The sequence below is a fragment of the Tinamus guttatus genome, unplaced genomic scaffold (genome assembly GCF_059628265.1).
Source record: "Tinamus guttatus ecotype Peru unplaced genomic scaffold, ASM5962826v1 Tinamus_guttatus_pri_ptg000030l, whole genome shotgun sequence".
In the NCBI taxonomy this organism is placed as follows: Eukaryota; Metazoa; Chordata; class Aves; order Tinamiformes; family Tinamidae; genus Tinamus; species Tinamus guttatus.
In genome coordinates this window covers 3,379,084-3,402,043 of record NW_028288564.1, presented here as the reverse complement: position 1 = coordinate 3,402,043, position 22,960 = coordinate 3,379,084, and the positions used below count along the sequence as shown (strand labels likewise).

At 43.8% G+C, this 22,960-nt stretch overlaps 1 protein-coding gene across 1 annotated transcript in view; it reads right to left on the bottom strand.

Moving 5' to 3' along the window:
- Positions 1 to 22,960, bottom strand: part of GRTP1 (growth hormone regulated TBC protein 1) — a 31,659-nt gene that overhangs the window by 5,725 nt on the left and 2,974 nt on the right. The window contains exons 3-5 of the mRNA XM_088530424.1: positions 18,567 to 18,725; positions 11,913 to 12,037; positions 8,683 to 8,779 (exon numbers count right to left, since the gene is read on the bottom strand). Of these exons, the coding sequence (XP_088386550.1) occupies positions 8,683 to 8,779; positions 11,913 to 12,037; positions 18,567 to 18,725 (381 nt within the window). The remainder of the gene's footprint in view (positions 1 to 8,682; positions 8,780 to 11,912; positions 12,038 to 18,566; positions 18,726 to 22,960) is intronic.

Sequence of the window (22,960 nt, the reverse complement as noted above, 5' to 3'; positions counted from 1 at the left end):
TCTGTGCTCTTCCTGCACTGTTTTTGAGTGCTCCTCTCTCCTCACGGGTGACTCTCAGCCCACTTTGTCCAGGAAGGCAGAGCAACGTGTGCTCCTCCACATGTGCAGGGCAGAAAGGCGCAACAGGTCCTGCAAGAACCTCCATCATGAACCCGACATAAAGAGCTGGACAACCTCTACTTGGGAGGAAACCGGGAAATCTCAACAGGAAGAGAGGAAAACCCAGAGTACGCCAGCTCTTTCTGCAGTATCTGGCCGAAGCGACCCCTGCAGATATCCCGGCTGAAGAGATATCCTGCAGATACGTGGCTAAATAGCAAGTTCAAATCCTGCTGTGTTATTTTTAAACTACTGATACTCCAGGGAACAAAACGAAATCCAAAACAGGTCCAAGCTATAGTTCCATTTTCCTTATCAAACCAGGCTGGCCCTCTGTTTCTGTTCCCAAGTACTCAGCTCGAAGCAGAGCCAAGAGCGACCACCTCATTCACAGCTTCTCACCACTTCAGAACGCCGCGAGCAGCGCGGTTCCGTCGGAGGGCAGAAGCACCCTTTAAAACACAAGGCCCAACCGCCTCCCTCACCCCACTGCCTCCCTCCCACCTATGTCAGAAGCTTCCTTTGTGTCACCTCCAAGCCACTAGTGTCAACAGGAGTCATTTTTGATTACAGCATTTTGAGAAATGATTTTAAATCACCACCACCGCCGCCTCGGCGAGCACAGCCAGGCACCCTCTCGCGGCTCCCACCGAATCCCACCCGTGGCTCCCGACGCCGAACGGGGCCCGCGGGCGCTGGGGGCAGGAGCCGCCTCGCGGCTCCTCACGCGGCGCGGGGGATGCCGAGCCGCCCGCTGGGAGCGGGACAGGATATAACAGCTCCATAACAACTCCATAACATAACAACTCCATAATAACTCACACTGGAATTGCTCCTTCCATACACACCTTTTTTCCCCCCCCAACAGCAGTGAGTTGGCAGACATGACCCGACACGGGCCGTTCACCAAACGGCCTGGCCTGGCTCTAGCCATGATGCTCCAGCCGAGAGAGTGGCACGTCCTGGGGTAACACTGCAACTTACTGGCTGCTGATGGTATCAGGAATTAAGGTTTTTAATTCACAAAGCACTTTTACATACTTAATTTGAACTTCCTCAAAGGGAGGGGGATTCACAAATATGCACCAAAAATTACCCCAATGGCTTGCCAGGCCTGTGAAGGAGACAAAACTTCTTTTAGGAATTTACAGTCACATAGTGAATCTTAATGATTGACGACTTCAGCCGAATAAGGATATCCTGGATATCTGGCTTTTTTAATACAGGATTTAATATAGGATATGTAGGATTAGGAAGAATGACTATTTTATTAATCCACTGCTAAAATAAATGACATCACTGATCACCAAGAAAAATATTCCTAACACCTCAGCACTAAATAAAGCACTTGTTTTTAAGTGTGAGATAATGTAAGCCACAGCATTTCATTTCTTCACTTCCTTACAACAAGGCTACAATCCAGCCACGGGACTTTCCCAGTCCATCACTCCAAAGACATGGTCAGAAGCAGGAGGCTTAAAGCAGAAGGCTGAACAGACACAGACCATTCCTGCCTGGCATCTGGAGAAGGAACCAACCCAGCCCTCCAGGCTGTAGGGATAGGGGATGAAATCCCCAATCCTCTGACTTGGAGCTCAAGGAAGCTAACAAGGGAATTAGTTTTTATCTTGAAGCAAAAAGTCTTCAAATGTAAGAGGCATGATGATCCCTTCTACTTGTCAAACTGTAAACTTGGTAAATTGTTCAAGTCTTCTAAACAATAATAATAATAATAAATGCATAAACCAACCAGTGCAGGTCCTATTCAAACCTGGGCTTTCCAGACATCTCTCTCACGCTAAACTGACAGCGACTTCTGGTACATTTTGGAAGACAAAATTTACTGCTGTATTGCATATAACATGAAGAAAATGATTTCCTTTACTCCAAAACCACATATCCTTCCATGAACCCATTCTTTATGTAGCCAGCTATGTTGTATGGGCATTACACTACAACTTATTTTGAAACAACTTCAAAGCCTCCTGTTAGCACTTTTTCATAACATGTCATATTACACAAAAATAAAATACTTTGATATGCAGCTGAGCATATAAACAGGTTTGCATAATCTTAAAACAGAAATGTGATATATAAAGATTATGCAAGTCTTGGCTCTGGAAAAGCACGTGCAATCCTCGGATATATTCTCCACTGAAGGAGAGAACATGTCACTGCTCTGTCTGACACCGGCAAAAATGAGGTCAGAAAACTGCATCCAATTCCGACACTCACGTTTCAGGTGAGAAGCTGAAAAACTGGAAGGGAGGTGACAGAATGAGCTGCAAACAGTTCTCAAAGTATTGAGCTCTGTAAGGAACTTTTCTATCTGCTTTATTTATGCAAGAAAAAAAAAAAAAAAGCAAACTTGAGCACTTCCTAGAAAAATCACCCTAGTCCTTACGGGCTTTCCAGCCCAGTAAAGGAAGACTTGGAAAGAAGCAAACACTACAAGTTAGTTAGCACCAGAAAAGTTCCAGTAAAAATTGTGTCAAACGAGCTCTCCTCCAGACCGAGTCCTTATGGGCTTTTCCCACAGATGCCAAATGGGCCTCCTAGAGAGGCCATGGGGGGAGATCCACGGGCTTGCTGCACAGGCTGCTCCCACGGCACTTCGAATGGCCCGAACAGGTTCGATGCCTGAGCTTTGGTATCAACACGGCCGCTGCTTTCAGTACATGAAGGCATCCTCCAGGAAGTTACAAGGCAAAATACAGAAGCGGGTGCTAAAATTTAAATCAAGATTTAAACTTTAACCAAGTATTTCTCAGCACTGTTAGAACAGTTTGGTTCTTTCTGGAGGATAGCCAAAATTCAGCAATATTCCACACCAGATTAAGGCTGAGAACGTGTATATTCTTGTCTTATGCAAGACAAGGCTGTTCTTTGATTAATAAGACTTGTAATCGCTTGTGATCAGTGGGGGGCGGGGGGTGGTTTAAGATATATATAGGACATAACATTATTCCAAAAGCATAAATGCACTCACCATAGTGAGGAAGAAAAATATCCGTTCCTTATCTCCTGCTTGCTCGAGTGCCCCAAATCCTTTGGCAGATGGGATTTACTAGTAATAAGCATTGCAGGCTTCTCAAGGTTTCTAAATATACGCGCGCGATGACCCCTGCACTGCACCTTCCGCTCGGCGGGCCGCCGCACGCTGCGCTCCGACACAAACCAACCCGACGGGACCGACCTTGGCCCCGGCGCGGCGGGTCCTGCCCTTCCCGCTCCCTCCCGGGATATGGGACGCTGCGTCCCAGCCCGGGGCACGCAGAGGGAATCGCGAAGGAGAAGCGAGAGCCACCGGCCCTGGAGGCGGGCGCTCCTGAGCACGGAAGCGGCCAGGAACTGTTTAATCTGCCTAAAATTTCTGGGTCTATGGTGGTATTCATACAGTAAAAGCCTGTTGTTTGACTTCTTTGCTGTCTAACCTGCAGTGGGAAGCTTGGTGAGCAATAATTGCTTTGCAAACAGCATCACAGCCCCACGCGGAGCTCTCTGCACCACAGGCTGGGGCTCGCAGTGCTCGGGTTGCTCTGTGAAAGGACTTGCTTTTAATCACACTTCTGTCTCCTTCACAAGCTGCAAATTCAGCTGCACGTTATTACTATTCAGGTCTAGCAGCTTCCCTTGCCTTCTCGTTTCTCAGCTGAACAAAATGCTCCATGTGAATCAGATTTCCACTCCCCTGTGGAGAAGGAGGTCTGGGAAGCTGCAGCTGCGTAGCCAGTTCTGCATTCAGAGTTTCCACAGCTAGCCATCGAGGCATTAAAATAAATTTAGCCTCCAGAAGGTTATAAATACATGCTTAATTGCAACCAAAAGAGAGCGGTGTAAAAGGAAACATTTCATAGATAGTATTTTGTATTTCTCAAGCTACTCTTCCCTTCAAACCTGGAAGTCTGTATGTTGGTCTTGAAAGAAAGTTATAACATTAATCAGTGGAAGTGCAAGACCTGGATTCATAATTTATTTTTTCAGTGCAGACATTCGTATTCCTTGTCCCAAGCCATAGCTTCTAAACAACAATATCTGCAAGTCTATGGCGCTACAACTGAGAGCCACAGAAAGGAGCTCAAAACCAGAAACGTGTTAGTTACAGATTATCTGAATATGCAGAAATTTGTCTTAACTAGGAGTGGCTTAGCTACACACCGAAGTGCTATCTTGCACTGCACCTTTTGCCCTTGTAGATAATGCTGGTTAGTTCACCTTAACCTACCAGTTTGTGACTGTTTCATCATTCAAAACTCTTTTTCTTTTAGATTACTGACAAACAACGAGGCAGTACATAAGGTTTAAAAAAAAAAAGTTAAAAAAATACCAGGCTGAAGGAAAATTGGTAGACTGACCCTTGAGGAATGCTCGTAGACTCAACCTAATGCACGATTTTTTATTACCAGCCTTGGAGACAAAAAGGAAGAGCTGATATTTGTTAATGCTGAGGGGTCCTGTCGTGGGCAGCAATAATGTAACACAGTGAAAAGGACCCAGCTACCTGGAGGATTGCAGGAAGAGATACCGAATAAGAGCAGGACAAGAATGTCCTGCAAATACAATTCAGCCAAAAGGTGTTATGAATTCCAGTAAACGGTGCAGAAAAGAAAAATGTTGGCAATGCCAGAGAACCAATGTATTAACAGAGGAGCAACACATGTACTATTACTGAGATCACAGCCCCAAAGCAGAGTGCCACCAGCAACAAAACATTTCTGTCTCAAATAAAACACTGTGGCATGAGAAATAATGACACTGTGCAAGTGGAGAGGGAAGGAAAAAAAAAAAAAAAAAAAAGGACATTTTGATCACATGGTCAAAAAAAAGATCAATTCAAATGGGAACAAGCACACAAAATAATTACTAGGCTAAAAAGGGAACAGAGACCTAAATACAGGAAAAGAGCTTGACTGAAGCATCCTAGGAATACGAAACGACTGAGAAATGATGTGTCTGAATCCTACAAATACGTGACGGGTAAACAAAAGGGAGACTTTTTGCAGAAGGATGGCGATGGCTCAGGAATAAAAGGATATGAAACTGGCTATGAGCAGGCTAGTTCGGGAATCGGACGGTCACTGTTAACCCCTGGAAGAGCCAGGCTCCACAGCGGGCTTTCAGTGTAAGTAATTCAGCAGACTGACCCGGCCGTAGCTCTACAAACCCTGCTGCTCTCGCACCGAGAGCTCCTGCCGTGAGGAGGCAGGAGGGAGGAGGTGGGATTTATTCCGTTGTGTTTAGGCGTACCTGCAACACTAACATTAATTCACATTTCCTCTCAAACGCTTCTTCTCTTAAACTCAGCATTTAATCACAAATATGCAAACCATGGCAAATACACCCCTTAAATTACATGCTGAAGTACCAAGTTAAAAATTACCTCCCACCTGATGCTTTTTAAAGCCCAAACCCCAGTATTTCTCAGAAGAACAAGCGGACAGTAGAGCCATGCAAAACACTATCCAGCACTTGCAAAGCCACATCGGCCTGCAGTTTGAATTTAATCAGTTTGGGTGGTTCGGAGCAGCACTGTCTGTGCCAGCCCTCTGCTTGGAGCGAACCTGCGAACGAAGAGCTCTTGGTAACACCCAGCAAACAGCCAAGCAAACGGCCTCTGTCCCCCCTTACTGTGTCTAAACGAGATAAGCGCCTAATCCCTCCAAAGCCCTCGCTGAGCGGTGACACACACACAACAGGCAGCAGCCTACGGATCCGACTTCCGGAGACGCGCCCGTCCTCCTGGCCTCGCTCCGCTGTGCCGAACGGTGCCATGTTTGGCCCGTTGAACGGGACACACACACACACACAGCAACACACCCCTCCACACAGCAACACACCCCCCAAATTGTGCCGGCTTGTGGCAACACCCACACTCACCCCCTTTGGGTGCAGCAGCAATCCAGCGAGTGGGCCGGGGAAGGAAGCGTTCCTAGGGACACCACAGAACCCTTTTTTTTTTTTTTTTTTTAAATGTATTGTCCTAAATTACAATCGATTTAACTGTCAGCGACAGGACACACCAGAAAAAAGAGGGCATGTCCTGGAGGCATATCTGTTGTGATGAAAGGAGAAAACGTGCAGGTCAAAATGCAAACGGATCAAGAGCAGAATATCAGCAATGAAACTAAAGAAAAACCAACTCAAAAACTGCTGGCTAAACAAACTGTTAGCAACAACATGAGGTACGATTGCTACTCACACCTCTGCAGAGTGCCCCTTGCACTTTATTTTGCTGAAATTATGCTAATTATTTTATCCATCATGCTTGGAGTTTTATAAATGAACAACTAAAGCATCATCTAGTAGAGTAGTGAGAATTAAAAGAAAGAAAGAAAGAAAAGAGAATCACCACCTAATGACAAAGAATTATCATGAAAATTTTTGAGGAAAACAAGAGCAGCAACAAGTTTTCTGATAATGAAGCTTTGCATTACCCAATGCAAATATTTTTGATTGTGAAGGGGAAGGGGCAGACCCAAAAGACACATTCTGATCACATATCTCCTTCCCACCACCCATAAATGAAACTCAGGCATCCAGGCTTCTAACTTCAGTACTTCAGGTCAGTGTCCTTGTTGGAGGTGTTGGATCCAGAGTACAGTCTATAACAAGATCCTGGCTGCAGGGTAGTAAAAATACAACTATAAAGAAGCTATAAAAATCTATCTATCTATATATAAAATTGAAATAGATGCACATCTTTATCCACAGCAATTACTTTTTGTAATATGAGTTTCTTCTCATCATCAATGAGTAGGAGAGATGCAACAAATAAGAGGCAAAAATCAGAGCAATTTCTGTCATTTAGATACCAGCAATGGGTAGCAGAAGGATATGAAATCATGACAGCCTAATTAAAGTAAGCCCTTGCCAAAAATAGCAAATAAGTATTTCTGCAACTACTCTCTTGTCCCAGATAAAATATAAGATTGTCAAGATTAACAGCAAAAGTCGCCATAACATCACTTTGCAATCAAGCTTGCCTTTCACTGGGGGTCTTATGCCACACACAGTGATGTCAATGCAGAGACATCCCCTGATTTCAGCCAGTGACAGGTCACACAGCAGGCAGCAGCCTTCAGTCTCCTTCCTACCTGTTTGCACTAGCTGGGCTCTCAAGGCTGAATTAAAGCAACAGACATAGTTCAATTCTTCAGGCTATTTTTTGTAGTTCAAAAGTAAACTTAACAGCCATAAAATCTTAAATGTTTGCAAAGCAATTCAGTGTGTTACACTGTTCCCCACCTGTCTCCTCTCTTGCAATTTGTGATCTACGTGGAACCATTCTGTTCATACAGAAGGAAGAAATGAGTTCCTGCATGATGTACTCAATGTAAACAACAATTTCTCACAATCATTCAAAAGCATTAGAAAATTCCTTCAGGGATTTTGTTCTTCTTTCTCAAAATGTCTCTCTTTTGTTCTAAAGTGGAAGAAATATGTACACATTTCTTAAACACGAAGAGAAAGAAACAGAAATGCAAGCATCGATGTGGATGCTTTTGACAAGCCTCTTAGTTGAAGCTGTAATACTGTGTTCAGCCTCCAACTGTTTGCCAAACAAAAAAAAAATCTGTTCAAAAATCAAAAACTAGGCCAACTGGGATTTTCAAAGGTTCTTTATAAAAAAATTACCGTCTTCCATTTTGAGTATGGTTGTACATTGAGTTTGCAACCACAGTCAGTCCTTTACAATACTCAAAGGAATTCACGATAACCCATTCTTCCTCTATAAATCTTAAGCAAGAACATGCCCACATATATTTAGAAGTGTATGGAACAGCTGTGCCTAATGTCTGCTTCTCATTTTGAATTACTTCACACACGTGGGGAGCATCAGCTCGCACACAGGACTAGATTCAGTTTATGAGCTCCCCTTGTGTACTCAGAGATCCAGGCGAGAGAACCTAGAGCGCTACTGAATGAAGCAGATGTAATGTTGTCTACCTTAGCAGGGGCAGAACTGCCCTCTAGACTATACCCCAGCCTGGCTAGGCCATCACTGACTACAACAGAGCTTTGACAAAAACTTCACACATGGACAGACGAGGATTTTGACGTTTGCCATGTTGCAAAGTCACGCTGGGTTCAGCGTCCAAGCTCCCCATGCCCAGCAGGAACTGCTACGCTGCCTTGCCGATTACCGCCAAGGAGAGGCCACGCAAACTGCTACACTGCTCGGGTCACTGCTTAACCCTGGCACGTCTCCCATCTTCGTCCTGCTCTGGGATCACTGCTGCATCGGCATCTCTCATTCCTGGGAGCAGAAGTGCCAAATCCCAGACACCTGCACCGGTCCTGTTCCCCAGCAAGACACCAACACAGGAAGAAACTTACCCAACAGCTGCAGCCAGGGAGGGAGAAATGAGCCACCTATCAACATCTTTACAAGCCACTGAATCAGGGCTAAAACCTGATTATAAAACAGGCAGGCTTAAACACAGATCCACAGAAAATATTCAGCCCATGAAAGTCCATTCTATTACCTAAAACTAAAAACTAAAAAAAAAAGACACAAATGCAAAGAAAAAATAAAAGCCAACCTCCTAAATACAAACATAACTGTATAAATTTTTAGCATACCAGGCAATATTCTTCCAATAAGAGCATCTAACAACCAAAAGGACTCCTCTTCGTTCTTTGTAATAAGAATCAAGTATCCAGCTATGAAATTCATGCCCTGAAATAGAAAGAAAAGCTTTAAGATGCATACAGTTAAGAGTTATAAGCTGAGTGTTTCTGGCTCATTTCTTTCAGTTAGCCTCTGATATTTTGTAATATCAAAAGCAACTGCTATCTACAAGAGGGTATTTTAAGTGAAATCTAGTAATAAGGGCCACTGATTGAGTAAGCTGTAAAACCTGCAGGATGACAGCTAGCAAGAATTATTAACGAAGCTCACAGAGATAAAATTAAAAGAAAATTCAGCACAGTGGTATTTTTTTTTAAAAATCCCAAAACCTTCTCCTGATGTAACGGGTGGCCAGCTTGACTAGCACAACAACACAGGTGATTCCAATGTGCATGACAAACATCACACACTTGCAGGTGGACGGTGCAGCTACAGCAGGAGAATGGCCCCTCCAAAGGCCCTTTAGCAAAACATTACAGATGTTATGAGCTGCTGCTGCTCAGCTCCTCGCCTGGCTGTGTACACATTTGTTTCCCTTTGCACCTGCAGTACTCCATTCGCTAATGACTCTGGCCATTAGAGCCCCTGCCTTCCAGTGTACAGATGGAAGGGAAACAGCCAGGAAAAGTAATTTAAAAAAAGCTATAGAAAGTGTGAAAAGTAGTCAAGTCATACCCAGTCAACTCCCAGTTGTACAATTTGCCCAACCAGCACTGAGGCTCTCTGAGCAGAGAGGTGACGTGCAGAACTGCAAATCGCTATTCCCTGTAAACACATGGCCTCGGAAAGCTCTCCGGAAAGCTCTCGTTTCTCATGCCCACCACAGCACTGCAAAGTGAGGGCAATGCTACCAATCTACATTCACACTGTTTCACTTTCCTTGGCTTCCTCAGCTGAGGGAATTTTTGAAGACTGCTTTGCCCCATCATGAACAAGATGCCAGCCGCAGCTGCACAAGCCGCAGATCCGCACGGTGATGCGGAAAAGCTGCCTCTGAGGTGCAAGCTGCCCCCGGAGTCTTCATGAGCTAACAGAAAGTCACCTGTACACAGGCTATACGAGGGCTGCAATCAGTTACGCTGCCGCCTTGGGTTTCATCCCTTTCTTTGGCCTCCTCCCTGTCCTGTCCTGTCCTGCGGCAAGCTCTGCTTCCCTGGCACTGCCTGAGGGGCAGGCTCAGCACCATCTGCCCAGGGCTGCCAGCGAGGGCTTGGGGCAGGCGAACGTCACCACAACCCCTGCCCTTGGGAGATGCTGGAAGCTGCAAGCTCCTCTCTAAACTAGAATCTCACGTCTTGCCTTCAATCCATTTTTCCTGCCCGCCTTGCCACCGCAGGTCCTGCGAGACCCCAGACGACCAGACTATGGGGACACTGCATCGTCCCCGACGCTTCATTCCTGACCATCGAGTCCTGGTGGCGGCTGCGGCAGGAGCTGCTGGGACCCGCCAGGACCCGCCGTGCGCGGCCCCGTGGGCTGCCAAGGCAGCTCTGCCTTCCCGCACGCCCGTTTGGCCTGGCAGTCGGGGCCGTGGTGACAAGGGGCTATTTGGCAGGCAAGCACAAAAAGCTGCTTCTTCTGCATGTATTCACGAGACACTGCATTTCACTGGTTACACTGGGGAGAGCAAACTGTGCCACCGTCACAGCACGGCAATGCAGAGCCCAACACGCTCCCAGCTGGGGGCTGACGTGCCAGTGAGCTCCACGAGCACACCAGCGCTACAGAAATGCTGCCTTGGACAGTCTTTGGCTGCTAAAAGCTCTGCAAAGCACTAAAAAAGAAGTGTGTCCTTTACTTTGGATTTTCTAGTGCTCAGAAGATCTCTCGTTATGCGAGAGGCATCGCGACATCTATATTAAGGAAGTTCACTGCTTTGCTGGCAGAAAAGGTGATTTTCAATGCTCCCTGATTTAAGATGTGCACTGGGAAGCTGATGCATGCCAGCCTTTGCTTTCTGTTCTAGCTATTTAGCCACAAAGGAGAACATTCATCCTCTGAGGAGATCTGAGGCAAAAAGCCCTGCGCAAGGCTCTTCTAGCTGCCTTCTGGCATCCGCCTTGGAGGTCTGTGCACAAGCCCACTGAGAAAACAAGTAACACACCAACACTTTTTAGTAACAATTGGACATATATTCCAGGTAGAAGCTAGCATGGTTTAGAAGCAGTGTATACGTTTGTGGGTCCAACTACCTATATACAAGGGCCATGCTTTGTTAAACAAGGAAAAAAAAGGCATTTTTTACATTCGTATTTCAAAGGACCTCGATACTAAAATAGGTTGGCATGCACCAAAAGAATTAGCTTTATCAGCCTCGGTCTAGGCTTAAGTCCTTGTAAGTCGCCTACTATCCAGGTTTCAACAAACTAATCCATATTCCTTTAGCTCAGGGGTAGGTGTATTTACTGGACTAACTTCCTTAACTAGCCCAAGGTACAGGTTAGCACGCATACCTTTGGTGAGAGAAGGGAGGAGACAGGGGAGGGCTTTACATGAACTGAAAACAGACTTTGCTCATATCAGTTCCTGCTTCTGCTTAATCCGTATCAGTTCCTGCTTCTGCTTGATCCATAAAACGGCCTTTTTCTTTCCCGACTGATTGCCATGAATCAACTAGTGTCTTCTTCGTGTCCCCATAAGAAACTTCACAGTTTGGAAATGCCAACAGAAGCTTTTTTGAGTTGCCATCTAAGCAGCATCAGATGGAATTTCAGGTAATTTTTCTTCCTGCTTGACTGCCAAAATGTTGAGATGCCACCAAATAAAGGCTCCCAACATGCCCCCCCCTCCACAAACATCCCCCCCATCAGCTAGCTAAGATCCTAGGAGAGGTCACATGAGCTCTGGTTTTCCTGTTCTTCAAAACATGTTCCAGTGAAAACAAAGGGAGCAGAGATATGATAATCCCTTGTACACAACAAGGAAAACCTGCAGAAAGCGACCATTTCTCTGGGGAAAAAAAAAATTATGAATCCAATTCTGTCCTCATACATCAGCTTTACCACCTAAAAACTGTACATTCAAATGGAGAAAAAAAACAATTACCATTGCTCTAGGTGACCCTGCATGTGCAGGGGGGTTGGACTAGATGACCTCTAGAGGTCCCTTCCAACTCTCAAAGCATTCTATGATTCTATGATTGCTGAAAGGCAGCATTGATCAGGAAACACTGATTACATACCTGACAGTATCCCACTGCTTTATTATGATGCCCGTATGCTACCAACACGTTGTAGAGTGTATGCTGCAAACAGGGATCTGCAGTTTTGCGGAATTTGACGTTATCTGGAAATGTCCTATTCATGTCTGCAGAAAAGGAAAAGAGAAGACCAAAATTAACAGCCAATGCCTCCTCCTTCACCTTCCGAACAAGTCTTTACAACTTTCGTGAAGTACTCCTGAAACTTCACTAGAGTTCATGAAACTGTGGTGTCGATGGATGGATTTTAAGAAACACACTTGACCTCCTTTATTGGAGGAAAGGCCATCTTACATTCCAGGATAATCTACTTGTAGAAAGACTAATCCTAATAGGCTACAGAAATCCTAATAGGCTACAGAAATCAATTATAAGCAGGTCTAAAGAGATGCTCCTATAGAATGGGCTTTCTCAAAGGTCCATTAGTGACAGGTTAAATGACAGCAAACCAGCCCGTGGCACTGATGGAAACAACACAACCCAAATTGATGAGGCCAAGTGGCAAGACATGAGCTGCGGCTCTGGGAAAGCATGTTTTCTTACCAAATCAGGTGAGCTTTCAACTGACCTATCCTTTGCTGAACTCCTACAGAATAGGCCTGAGCAATTTAAAAGTCCTGTTCCTGCAACTAATCATCCCCCCTTGAAACCACAGTATTTTTGGAATTATTTTTCTCCAGCATGTGGCTGAGAGATAACCCATTTCTTCATTTGTATAAGATCACACAGAAGGAGTTGTATTTTTGAAGTCCACGTAGCGATGCCACATGTTTTATGTTCAATCCCAAATAAAGCAAGACTACACATCTGCTCATGTGCCAAAGCAGTCACTTCTTCCAGACCCAACCTCTCCTGGCTGAACCGTCTAGAAGCTGGACACACAGGTTTGGGCCAGCCACCCAAAACATCCTTTAGTTGGTGGAAAAAAGGAGGCAGAATTAAATTGGCCTGTTTCACTTCATAAAGAGGAAACCCAAGGTGACTAGACCCAACTTGCACATGTGATTTTTAGACGTCTAGAGCAGGGGAGAAAAAAACAATACAAAACCCACTGAATTTCAAAGATTTTCAAAACTCAAGACCTATTAATGAAACATGAATAGTTATTTTGGTTATATTTAACAACATAAGAACTTTTTGTTTTGTTTTTAAACTTTAACAGAGTCAGCCTTATACAGATGTTTATGTCCTGAGAGATACCGATTCTTATCTGCTTTTCCTGCGTAAAGGAAGAAGTCTGTTACATCTCTGACACAAAGCTGAGCTGTAAGCAACTAAGAAAGCCCCTCAAAACCATGAGAAATTACAGTCATCATACTGATCACTATTTCTTCCTTTTTAAGTCAATTAATCACTTACAGAAATGGGAGAGCCTCTCATGTGACTTAAAAGAACAACACGGAGAAAAAGATAGTTTTTTAAAAGCGCTTGAGCACCAGCCAGGGAGTTACAGATTAAAGAAATTTGTTTGGTTTCCTCTTGCTAGGAAGAGCAGCATGATATCTGCATAATCAGGACAAGCTGTTGTTCAGTAAGGTATATGCTGGGTGTTACAGGAAAGATTAATGCTGACATTTCACTTATGGCTCTTCCCTTCAGCTGTGCAGAATATGTGGTGGGAAAAGGAAAAGATCAGCACGTACAGCACAAAGGCTAATCACACTGGAGTCACATTCACCTTCACAGCCTGTGTGTGGAAGGCCTGCTTTTAAGAGCATCAGCTTCAGTTTGCTTTCTCATTACACTGCATGTTTTGGGGAAGTCTTGGCTAGTTTTATGAAGGATTTGTACTTTTCATATTTAGTAAAGACATTTCATCCCAAGATGAAGACTAGCATCTCGAACACACCAAGGGTGGGAGCTCTCCCTGCCTCTCCATCCCACCACTTCCACGCTCACTTGCACGTTCCTCCTGGCCCACCAGGTCTGATGCTCCTCTGCTCTCAAGACAAGCAAAGTTAGCCTACTAAGCCAGCACTCACAGGACGATACATTTTTTCCACTGCTACTAGAAAGCTGTCAGAAAGGATTTGAGGCAAAGGGTAGAAGCAGGCAAGAGGAGCTGTTCACCTGGCTGCAGCTCATTCAGCTCCCCCTTGCAATCTCCCAACAGAGACATCTGGACACCTCCTCCTGCTGCTCTGTGCAGCCCACTTGCTGACCTACTGTGTGTCAACCTCCCTCATTTCTGAGAGGGGACAGTTTCCAAAAGAACACAAGGTAGCAGAGGTTGAAAATTATTAAAAATAAGTTGTAAAGTTAAACAAAAATAAGAAAACAGTATGGTACTTTATGCCAATAGATAAACGCCTGGATTCTCATCTTGTGGCAGCGTGCAGACTCATTCACTTTAATCAAACAACGTACAGGAATATGGGATGAGGAAGAAGGAAGGCCACAGAAGGAAAAGACCAGCTACTCCTTCGCTATAAAACATTAATCCCAGTAGCACTTTTTTCTGCCTGACCTTCAGTGATGTGAGATGGCAGGGAACAAAAAAGCCACGATGGCCCTGCAGCCCCTTTCCTCTTGATTTCTGTCTGCACAGCAACCTAGAGAAGACTGCTTCCTTCTCTTCACATGACTGCAACATTTTTACCTCTTAATCAGTAACAAAAATTTGGGCAGAAAACCGCATTACTCTCAGTACAAGATATAGACATCTGTTTTGCTACCTGTAACTGCAGATGTTATTTCTGGAGCAGAGAGATTTAAATATGCAGTATGGGAAATTAATATTTTTGTTTCAGTCTCATGCTTTTCAAACCTACGGTACTTCAGCAGCCAGGTGTCCCCCTAACTCAGGCTTCTTTGTCTTGCTCTTCTACCCTTTTTGTGCTTGTCTTCATACCTAGCAGCCTCTCTGCTCCCAGATATAACACCCAGTAAATTACCCAAGTAGTCTAATAATGTGCATGTAGCACTATGCTTTTGCTATTGATCTAGTTACTGCTACATCTGCAACTTGCTTCTGCTCCTCTAGGCATGCAAAATGATTTTTTTAAATACCCAACAAAGAGCAGAATCTGCTTTAAAACAAACAGCCCTGACACTGTGCAAATTTGGGAAGCAGCCTAACTCTTAACTACTGCATAAATCCTGGTCCCCCTCACCACCCAAAGCGGTACCAGAACTGGACAAATACAGAGACTGGCAACAAGGAGGATCCCAGGTGCTACCACGTGCACAAGGACAAGGCTGGTTACAGCTCCTTGGTTTGGAAGATGCTTCTGGGTGAGCTAGGAAGACAAAGGTCTGCAAAATCATGAGGAGCAGGTGAGAAAGAAGCAACTTTTTTTTTTTTTTAAAATGACTTTTTGCCCCATCTGGTGCTATTAAATACAAACATGCTGCATTTTACTGAGGAATTCCCCAAGCCACAGATAACTGGAAATTAGGAAAATATTTGGAGGGAGTATCACTGTACGCTTTCCTCCTTCAGTTCTTCCTTTGGCTAGGCAAGGAAACCACCTGGATATCACCTGGTGTGGCTTTTCTTTTCCATATACATAGAGCCAAAAATGCTGCTGCTTCTTCTCCCCTGCTCTCTCATGGTTAAATGTCCTAACACCCTCAACTCTTGTTTCCCAACCTTCAGTAACAGCTTAACTCCTTCAGGGAAAGTTTTTAAGGCTTTGATAATCAATTTCTCACTGTCCCCAATGAAGTGTCAATAGCTATTGTTTGAATTATTTTTCTCAGCTTATTATAAACTAAGCTCATACCCTGCTATTGCTATCCAGTCTGCACAGCCAGCTCCCTAGGCCAAGGATCTGTGAGGTACTGCACAGGATCGGGAACTGATCCGGATTTCCTCATATGAGCAGCTCCTCTTCATGCAATGCAAAAGCCAAAACGTGGATATTAGGGGTGTGTGTGTCTGTAAGCAATCTGTCTATGTACACATGTGCACACTTTTTTTTAAAGCTTTGCTAAGAAAATTTCCATCCAAATTTAGGCATCCGCATTCTTTAAGCATTCTGTTCAATCTCCCTTCATTTATCTTTTAAAAGAAAAGGGGGCAAAAAAAAGAAATACATTGAAACATCAAGTGCTATATAAAATACAAGGACAGCAGTAAAGTCCATCAGTTAAACATCAGCAAGTTAAAGAGAAAAAAAATGGTCAAAGGTCAGATTAGATTTATTTAACAGAGGCTTTTGTTGCTACTACTAATCAGATTTAAAAAATAAAATTTATCTGTGGTTTACCTGCCCTTTTTAACTGCTACCCCATTAAAAACATTCTCATATTGAAAGTAAGTTTAAAATGTAAATAAAAATTGTTTAAAACTTCTGGGCATGTAAAAACAAAACAAAACAAAAACACCCCACTGTCTCTTTTGCAAGCTTTAAACTGCATTCGAAAGAATGCCTTTGGTTGACCCCATAAACATGAAGCTTGGCTGATGTTTTCTTGGTGTACTACAGAACTACTTTACAGCTAGATTATAGGACTAAATAAAACACAGTTGCCTGAAATCTTCAAAAACTGCAGATACAAAGGGAATGGTAGCAAGATTTCACATCTTGATTTATTTTACTGTGACTACCAACTAAAGCGATGGAAAAACAACGTGAGCAGAAATGCCCCGAACATTAAACAGAAATTTACAGTGAAATGATACTCAGCTAAAGCCCAGTGTAAATCTGCATAGTTAACAGAAGCACTATGTTAATTACACACAAAATTTGCATTAACCTTAAGCATTTGTTTTCTCATTCCATCCCTCTTCTTTAGCTCTTCTAAAATGTCATTCCCTCCATAATTCGCATCATCTTCCATTATTTTTCTTCCCCTCTCCACATAATTATTTTATCTCTTAGTATGACCTGTGTGAAAAATCAACTGCTGTCCTGATATGATTCTTGATGTTTCTATATGGAATTGGAATTGAAATTGTTGCAATTACTCTTGCAGTAATTGCACTCTTGTCAAGAGTGCAGAGCCGGCTCCTTCTCTAGGTCACTAGCAAGGTTGGCTTTGGAAATTCATCTTAGTAGTTCCCTCTGCTACTCATAGAATCAGAGCTCTGATGTTCCTATCTCCAAGCAGCACATGTGCCTGCAGATCTCTGGCTAGCCCTCCCATTTGCAGGAACGTGGGAATTTGCGTTCCAAAATACCTTACTAAGGCGTGCGATCCCCAAAGCCCACATTGCTGCTGCTGTTTGGTTTGAGAAGAAAAAAAATAAACTTGACCTAAACCAAAAAATATTCAGAGTTCAGATGATTATACAACTCCAACTAAAATTAGCCAAGCCCTAGCTTCAAGCACTCAGCTTTTTCAAGGGGAAAAGGTGACAATAACTGCACCTGCCTTCTTAGTGAAGCCACCACAGCGTTCTGCTGGCCCCAAACACAGTCACACCTCCAACTCCCGAGTTGGGCCACTGCACCAATATTAACTTCTTCATAAAAACTCTGCTACAGCAAGTTGAAACGGTTCGGGACAAATACAGTTTACATCACACCTCTTTATTGCCCTGCCCTATTGCCTTTTTCTAAGAACACCCAGCAGGCCAAGGTTTGGTTGCCCCCTAATACCTGTCACCAACATTGGCCACTGGCCAACTTCCACACTCAGAGAGTAAGAAACTGGATGAGCAGAGGAGGGCTCTGTCTCCTCTGCTCCCTCTCTTTCAGGGATTTACATTCAGTGGCTAGGACTTTATGAGTCAGAGGTTACAGCCATAGCACTATCGCAGAATCACAGAATGGTTGAGGTTGGAAGGGACCTCTAGAGATCATCTAGTCCAACCCCCTGCTCTAGAAGGGACACTTAGAGCACGTGGCACAGGGTGGCATCCAGGCGGGTTTGAAGATCTCCAGAGAAGGAGACTCCACAACCTCTCTGGGCAGCCTGTTCCAGGACTCTGTCACCCTCACAGGAAAGAAGTTCTTCCTCACATGGATGTGGAACTTCCTGTGTTTCAACTTGTACCCATATCACTATGATCATCCTGAGTAATTTCCCCACCCTTCAATTTGTTAAATTCTTTCTGATCAGGTTTATGCTATGGCCTCTGCAGCACTCTCCAGCAAAAAGTGCCACAGAGTTCAGCAACACTTTGCTCTAAACTTGCAGCATGGCCAATTTCCTTCCATGGCCTTGGTTCTTATGTTAAGAAAAACTAACATTTATTCCTTATTCACCCTGTTTACAGCACTTATCATCTATTCATGTCTTTTAGGAGCTTTTCCTCAGCAGACTGCTTCCCACACTGAAATCCTAGTTTAACTCATCTGTCTTGTGCAAGCACCGTTCCACATTTTCAGCCATCCCTGCTGCTCTTCAGTGCCCTTTCAGGACAGAGCTAAGGAGAACCAGACCCAGAGGCAGCTCTCATGGTACGGTGGTAAAACACCATTCACTTAGGAGGTGATATAATAGTATTTTCTCTTTTGTTTTCAATTGTTTTCCAAAACATTTCTAGGCTTCCTTAACATTTTCTGACCACATGATGCATGTGGAAAGAGCTGTACTGTTAAAGAGCTTATGGCTAATCTAATTTATATGTTAATTCTGCATTTAAATCGCTACTACAACAGCCTAAGTTTTCCATGACATAACTTGATCTCTAACATTTAAGAGCACAGGACAGTAAAACACGGATATCAATGTAAGGACAATAACCTGTTTTGATTGCTTCAACCAGCTTGTCATTTTTCTCTCCCTCAAGCAGTCTGTGGTAGTATCCAGGGTTTTGCTCCATGTTGGCTTGAGCCCCACTCACAATCATCCAGACCAATGCACGGTGTTCATTGGGGATGCCTTTCCTGATATATCTCTTCACTGCAAAACAACAAGGTTTTCTTTTTAGAACACATTGCAAGTTGTATTTTTTGCTTTTCAAAAAGAGCAATATAAAGCTGAGAAGTCACAGAAAAACTACTGAATAGAGCTTATTGTGCTTTCCCTCCCTTACAATGAAGTTTAGGATAAGCATTTCTCCCTCAGCTACCCAATACATTTTAGACTCCAAAGTACTTGCTACCCAGAACCTTCACACCACTTCCCAGGACCAGACTTTCCTCCCTTTTCTATTCCCACATTAGGATTTTGATTCCCTCCTCCTCCTTTCCAGTGTCTTTCTGGATGCAGATAACAACCACCAAAGGCTTCTCATTGGTCTTTGCCCTTTTTCATTCAGGAAATATTTGAATTTTTTTTTCTTCTTTCTTTACATTTCTAATGGCTTCTAACATGATATCCCTTTCTGATGGCTTGGTTATACACTAGGATAACTGGCTTTGTTGACATAACTCTAGGATTTCACCACTGAAATTACAGTAGGAACAGAAACACCTTTTTGGCCCCTGAGCACTGGTGGCTACCGCCCGAATGAGCTTCCTGAAGAACTTAAGATCTGACAGAGCAGCAGATGATTTTTCCAAGAATAACTAGGAAAGGCCTTTCAAATCTCAAGTAGCTTGCCTCTCATGTATCTGATTCATCATCAAGTTGTTTTTTTATTAGCGGATGCTTCAGTGTAAATTAGTAGGATGCATGACTGCAGGAAGAAGCATCAGGCTAATGACAGCCAAAGCAAGCAAGGTACTAGGAAAGGAATGAAAAATATCCATGAGGACCTGCTGCTGCTCACAGGTGTATCAGTGGTGTAAATCAGTGCTACTCTTTTGGACTCAGAAGACAGCAAAAGCTTTGGATGTTCTCCAGCTAGAGAAATAAATGACAAAGGAATTGGGCATTTCTTACTGAATACATAGAACTGAATTCAGGGAAGAGACTTTGATAATGTTAATTAATACAACAGGATTCAAGTGAGTGGGGGACATTTGAGTGGGAGCTTTTTGCATACAAAATAAATCATCACCTAATCTAGTTTTATCCAGTCACAAAGATGGGTAACTCAAGGTAAGTGATGCCTAAATTAAAAGTAGTTTGCCTTAAAAATAGCAGAGAGAAATAAGGGTTTACAACAACTCCACCAGTCATTTTCCAGATCTTTATCCCACCTAATTTTACCTGCCTATACTTTACGTATCAAAAACTACCTTCTCCAGTCAACAAGGAGATCCATGTGCCTCCAAAGTGCATTCCATCCAGCTCTTACCTCCCTCACTTAGTCTCTCAGACAAGGCAAACGTTCCAACCCTTCACAGCTGCAATGAACACCTGGCCTTCAGTGCAGTTTTTATTTAGTGTTGCCATCAGGAAGTCTCAACCGTTCCAACAGCAAAGTCACCTTAACTACACTCTTCTCTTAGATGGGCTGGAAATAATTTAGAAGTGTGCATGGGCTTAAATAGCCCTCCATTCATCTTTATAACTCATTTTGAATTCTAACACTCCAGAAATCCTATAGACAGGCCTAGCAAATGCAGAAACACATCTGAGGAACCCCCTCCTGTGTATGCCAAGGGGCAGAGTTGTTTGGATGAGCCTGTGAATACCACTAAACATACTTATTGGATGAATTATAGCATTATCATATTCAAACATGTAATTGTGATGTTCTGTTTTTCAGGAACAACTCTGAAAGTGTGACCAGCATCCTGAACACATATTGAATGCAGGAGAGAAGGGACAGGCCTTTGACACTGACCCCGGGGAGCAGAGCTTGCCCTCAGTGCTCTTCTGTGCCACTGTGTGCTCTTGTGACATTGCACAGCCCAAGACATGCTTTGCTCCAGGTGACTAGCCAGCTCCACGAGCTCCTCTATGCCCTGAGCGACGAAAATCCACCAGATGTTTGGACTAGAACTCAGTGCCTTTAGAGGGTGCTTTTCCTCATGTCATTACCCTACTTGCCAAAATCTGCACACAAACTTATTGAAGCAGCAATGTAGTCTTAAAAATCAGGAAACCTACAATTAAAATATTTTTTTTCCTGCAACTCCAACACCACATTACCCTCAAGAAAGAAAAATAACCACAGCAACATTCTATAAAACACTATTTTCTCACTGTAATACTTGAGAAGTTTTCATATGAAGCATGTGTGCAACACTGATCATGCATCTTCACTCCAACTGTAAACCAAACAAATACTATAAACTGTACACGAACTGCAAACTACTACCACCACTTTTGCAAACAAAAGTAGTTTTAATAACTATGTTTGACACTACTGACAATTTCTACAGATTTGTTAATATATGTTTCTTCCTTGTTATATGATAGGTATAATAGGCTATATGATAGTATTACCACAGGCATCATGTGGTAATCCACCATTTAAAAATAAAAACTCTTAAGATCCTAGAAAAATACATTCTACAGCAGTGCTGAAAATGGCACATTAACAACAGGAAACTGCATGTTTTATTTTATGAACATACCACAGAAGAAACAAAGCACATTTTCTGTGCAGTAAATGTTCACTTTAAACACAAAATTTCAACAAGGTATACTGACTTTCTAAGATGCTCCCTTTTCCCCATCCCCATGCTGAAAAAGAAATGTTCTAGCTATTATCGTTTTCCAATACTTTTACTTTTTACCTTTTGCTGCATTTCATCAGCCTCCAAGACAAGAAAGCATTTTCTGCTACTGCACAGTTCAGACTAGCCCACTTGCCAAACTCCCTTTCGCAGCACGCTTTTGGCCAGGATTAAGCTCTTTTGGGTAATTAGGGCAGACAGCTTGCTGCCCACCTGTAAACAGGCCAGAGCAGGCAGCTGTCTCCTGGTCCCATGAAAAAAGCAGCTCAAGGGTGAAAGCAAAAAATAGAGGAGCTCAGTAGTGGAGGAGAGAGAGAGGAGGCAAGCAACCAAACACTTCCCCCATGTGAAGGAGGTGGTGAAAATAACAAGGGTAGAGAGGGGAAAAAAAAAAAAGTACCACAAAATGACAAAAATAAGGAGTCTGGAGAAGGAGAGAAAAGACCTGTCAACCAAAATTCCTGTCACCCGCCCTTCTAGAAGGCTGTGATCCGGAACAACAGGATATGCTGCTTAATTACTGTTGCTCAAGAGTAGCCTAATTATTTTTCCTTATAATAGAACAGCATTATACATACACGCACCACACTGGACTTGAGGCAAACCCCAGCAGCATGTGAACACGCCACATTTCCAGACGGGAACATTAGCATCAGTCACGAGCGCTTCCCGCGGCCGCCGCGGTGCGGACGAGCTCCGCCGCACGCACGGAGCAGGGCCTGCCGAGAGCCCCGCGCGCGACGTCTGGGCAGCACGGGCACCGCGGGACACCCTGCAAGGGGCCCCCACAGGACTCGGGAAAAGGGAATCGCAGAAATCGCTAGGGGGCCTATGGGAGGGAGCAGGAAATCAAATATACTTATCAGTTCTGGCATATGGTCAATTCGCAACGGAGTGGATGTTACCAGAAAGAGCAGTGCAAGCTCCTGAGCAAAGCTTCAGAACAAAAACATGTCCTGGAAGAGGGGGACTCTACGAGCCACCCAGAAGACTGTCCATCCCCGGAGATCCCATGAGGAAACCACCACAGGATCACCTTTTACAGGATCAAACATGCCCAAGCGCAACTACTTAAATAATTCTACACGAGTGTGCCACCAACTTCAGTCTCTATACTGATAGCACAGGGCAAGTGTCTGAGGCACTAAGTGCACAGGTTAAGCTGTTGCTTTCCTCCTCAGAGGCCTCAGTCAATGCTACAGCGAGGCAGGGAGGGAGGCTCATTGTGGCAACTTTCATTTTACATTAAGACCAAAGTTCCTCAGCTCTACTGTATTCCAGTTACTCTCCTTGTAATTACATGTTACATATCACATACACACATGAAATGCATGGTCTACGAATCTGAGTAGGAGTTAAAAGCAGAAGTTAATAATGTGAGAGATGATTTTGCTAAAGACGTGATTTGTCGCATCTGTGCCCTCACTGGATCTGTGGGGGGAGCACAGGGGCACATATCACAGCCTGTTACAGAGGATTAACACAACAGTAAGGTTATTGCCATGACATGGCTCCTGGGCACAGGACCCTTCACTGACAGTGAAGTTTGAGGGACAACGTGAGAGATTTAACTGAAGCCTTGGCTCTGAAACAAGACCAAAGGCATTTGCTCTGCTTGTATCT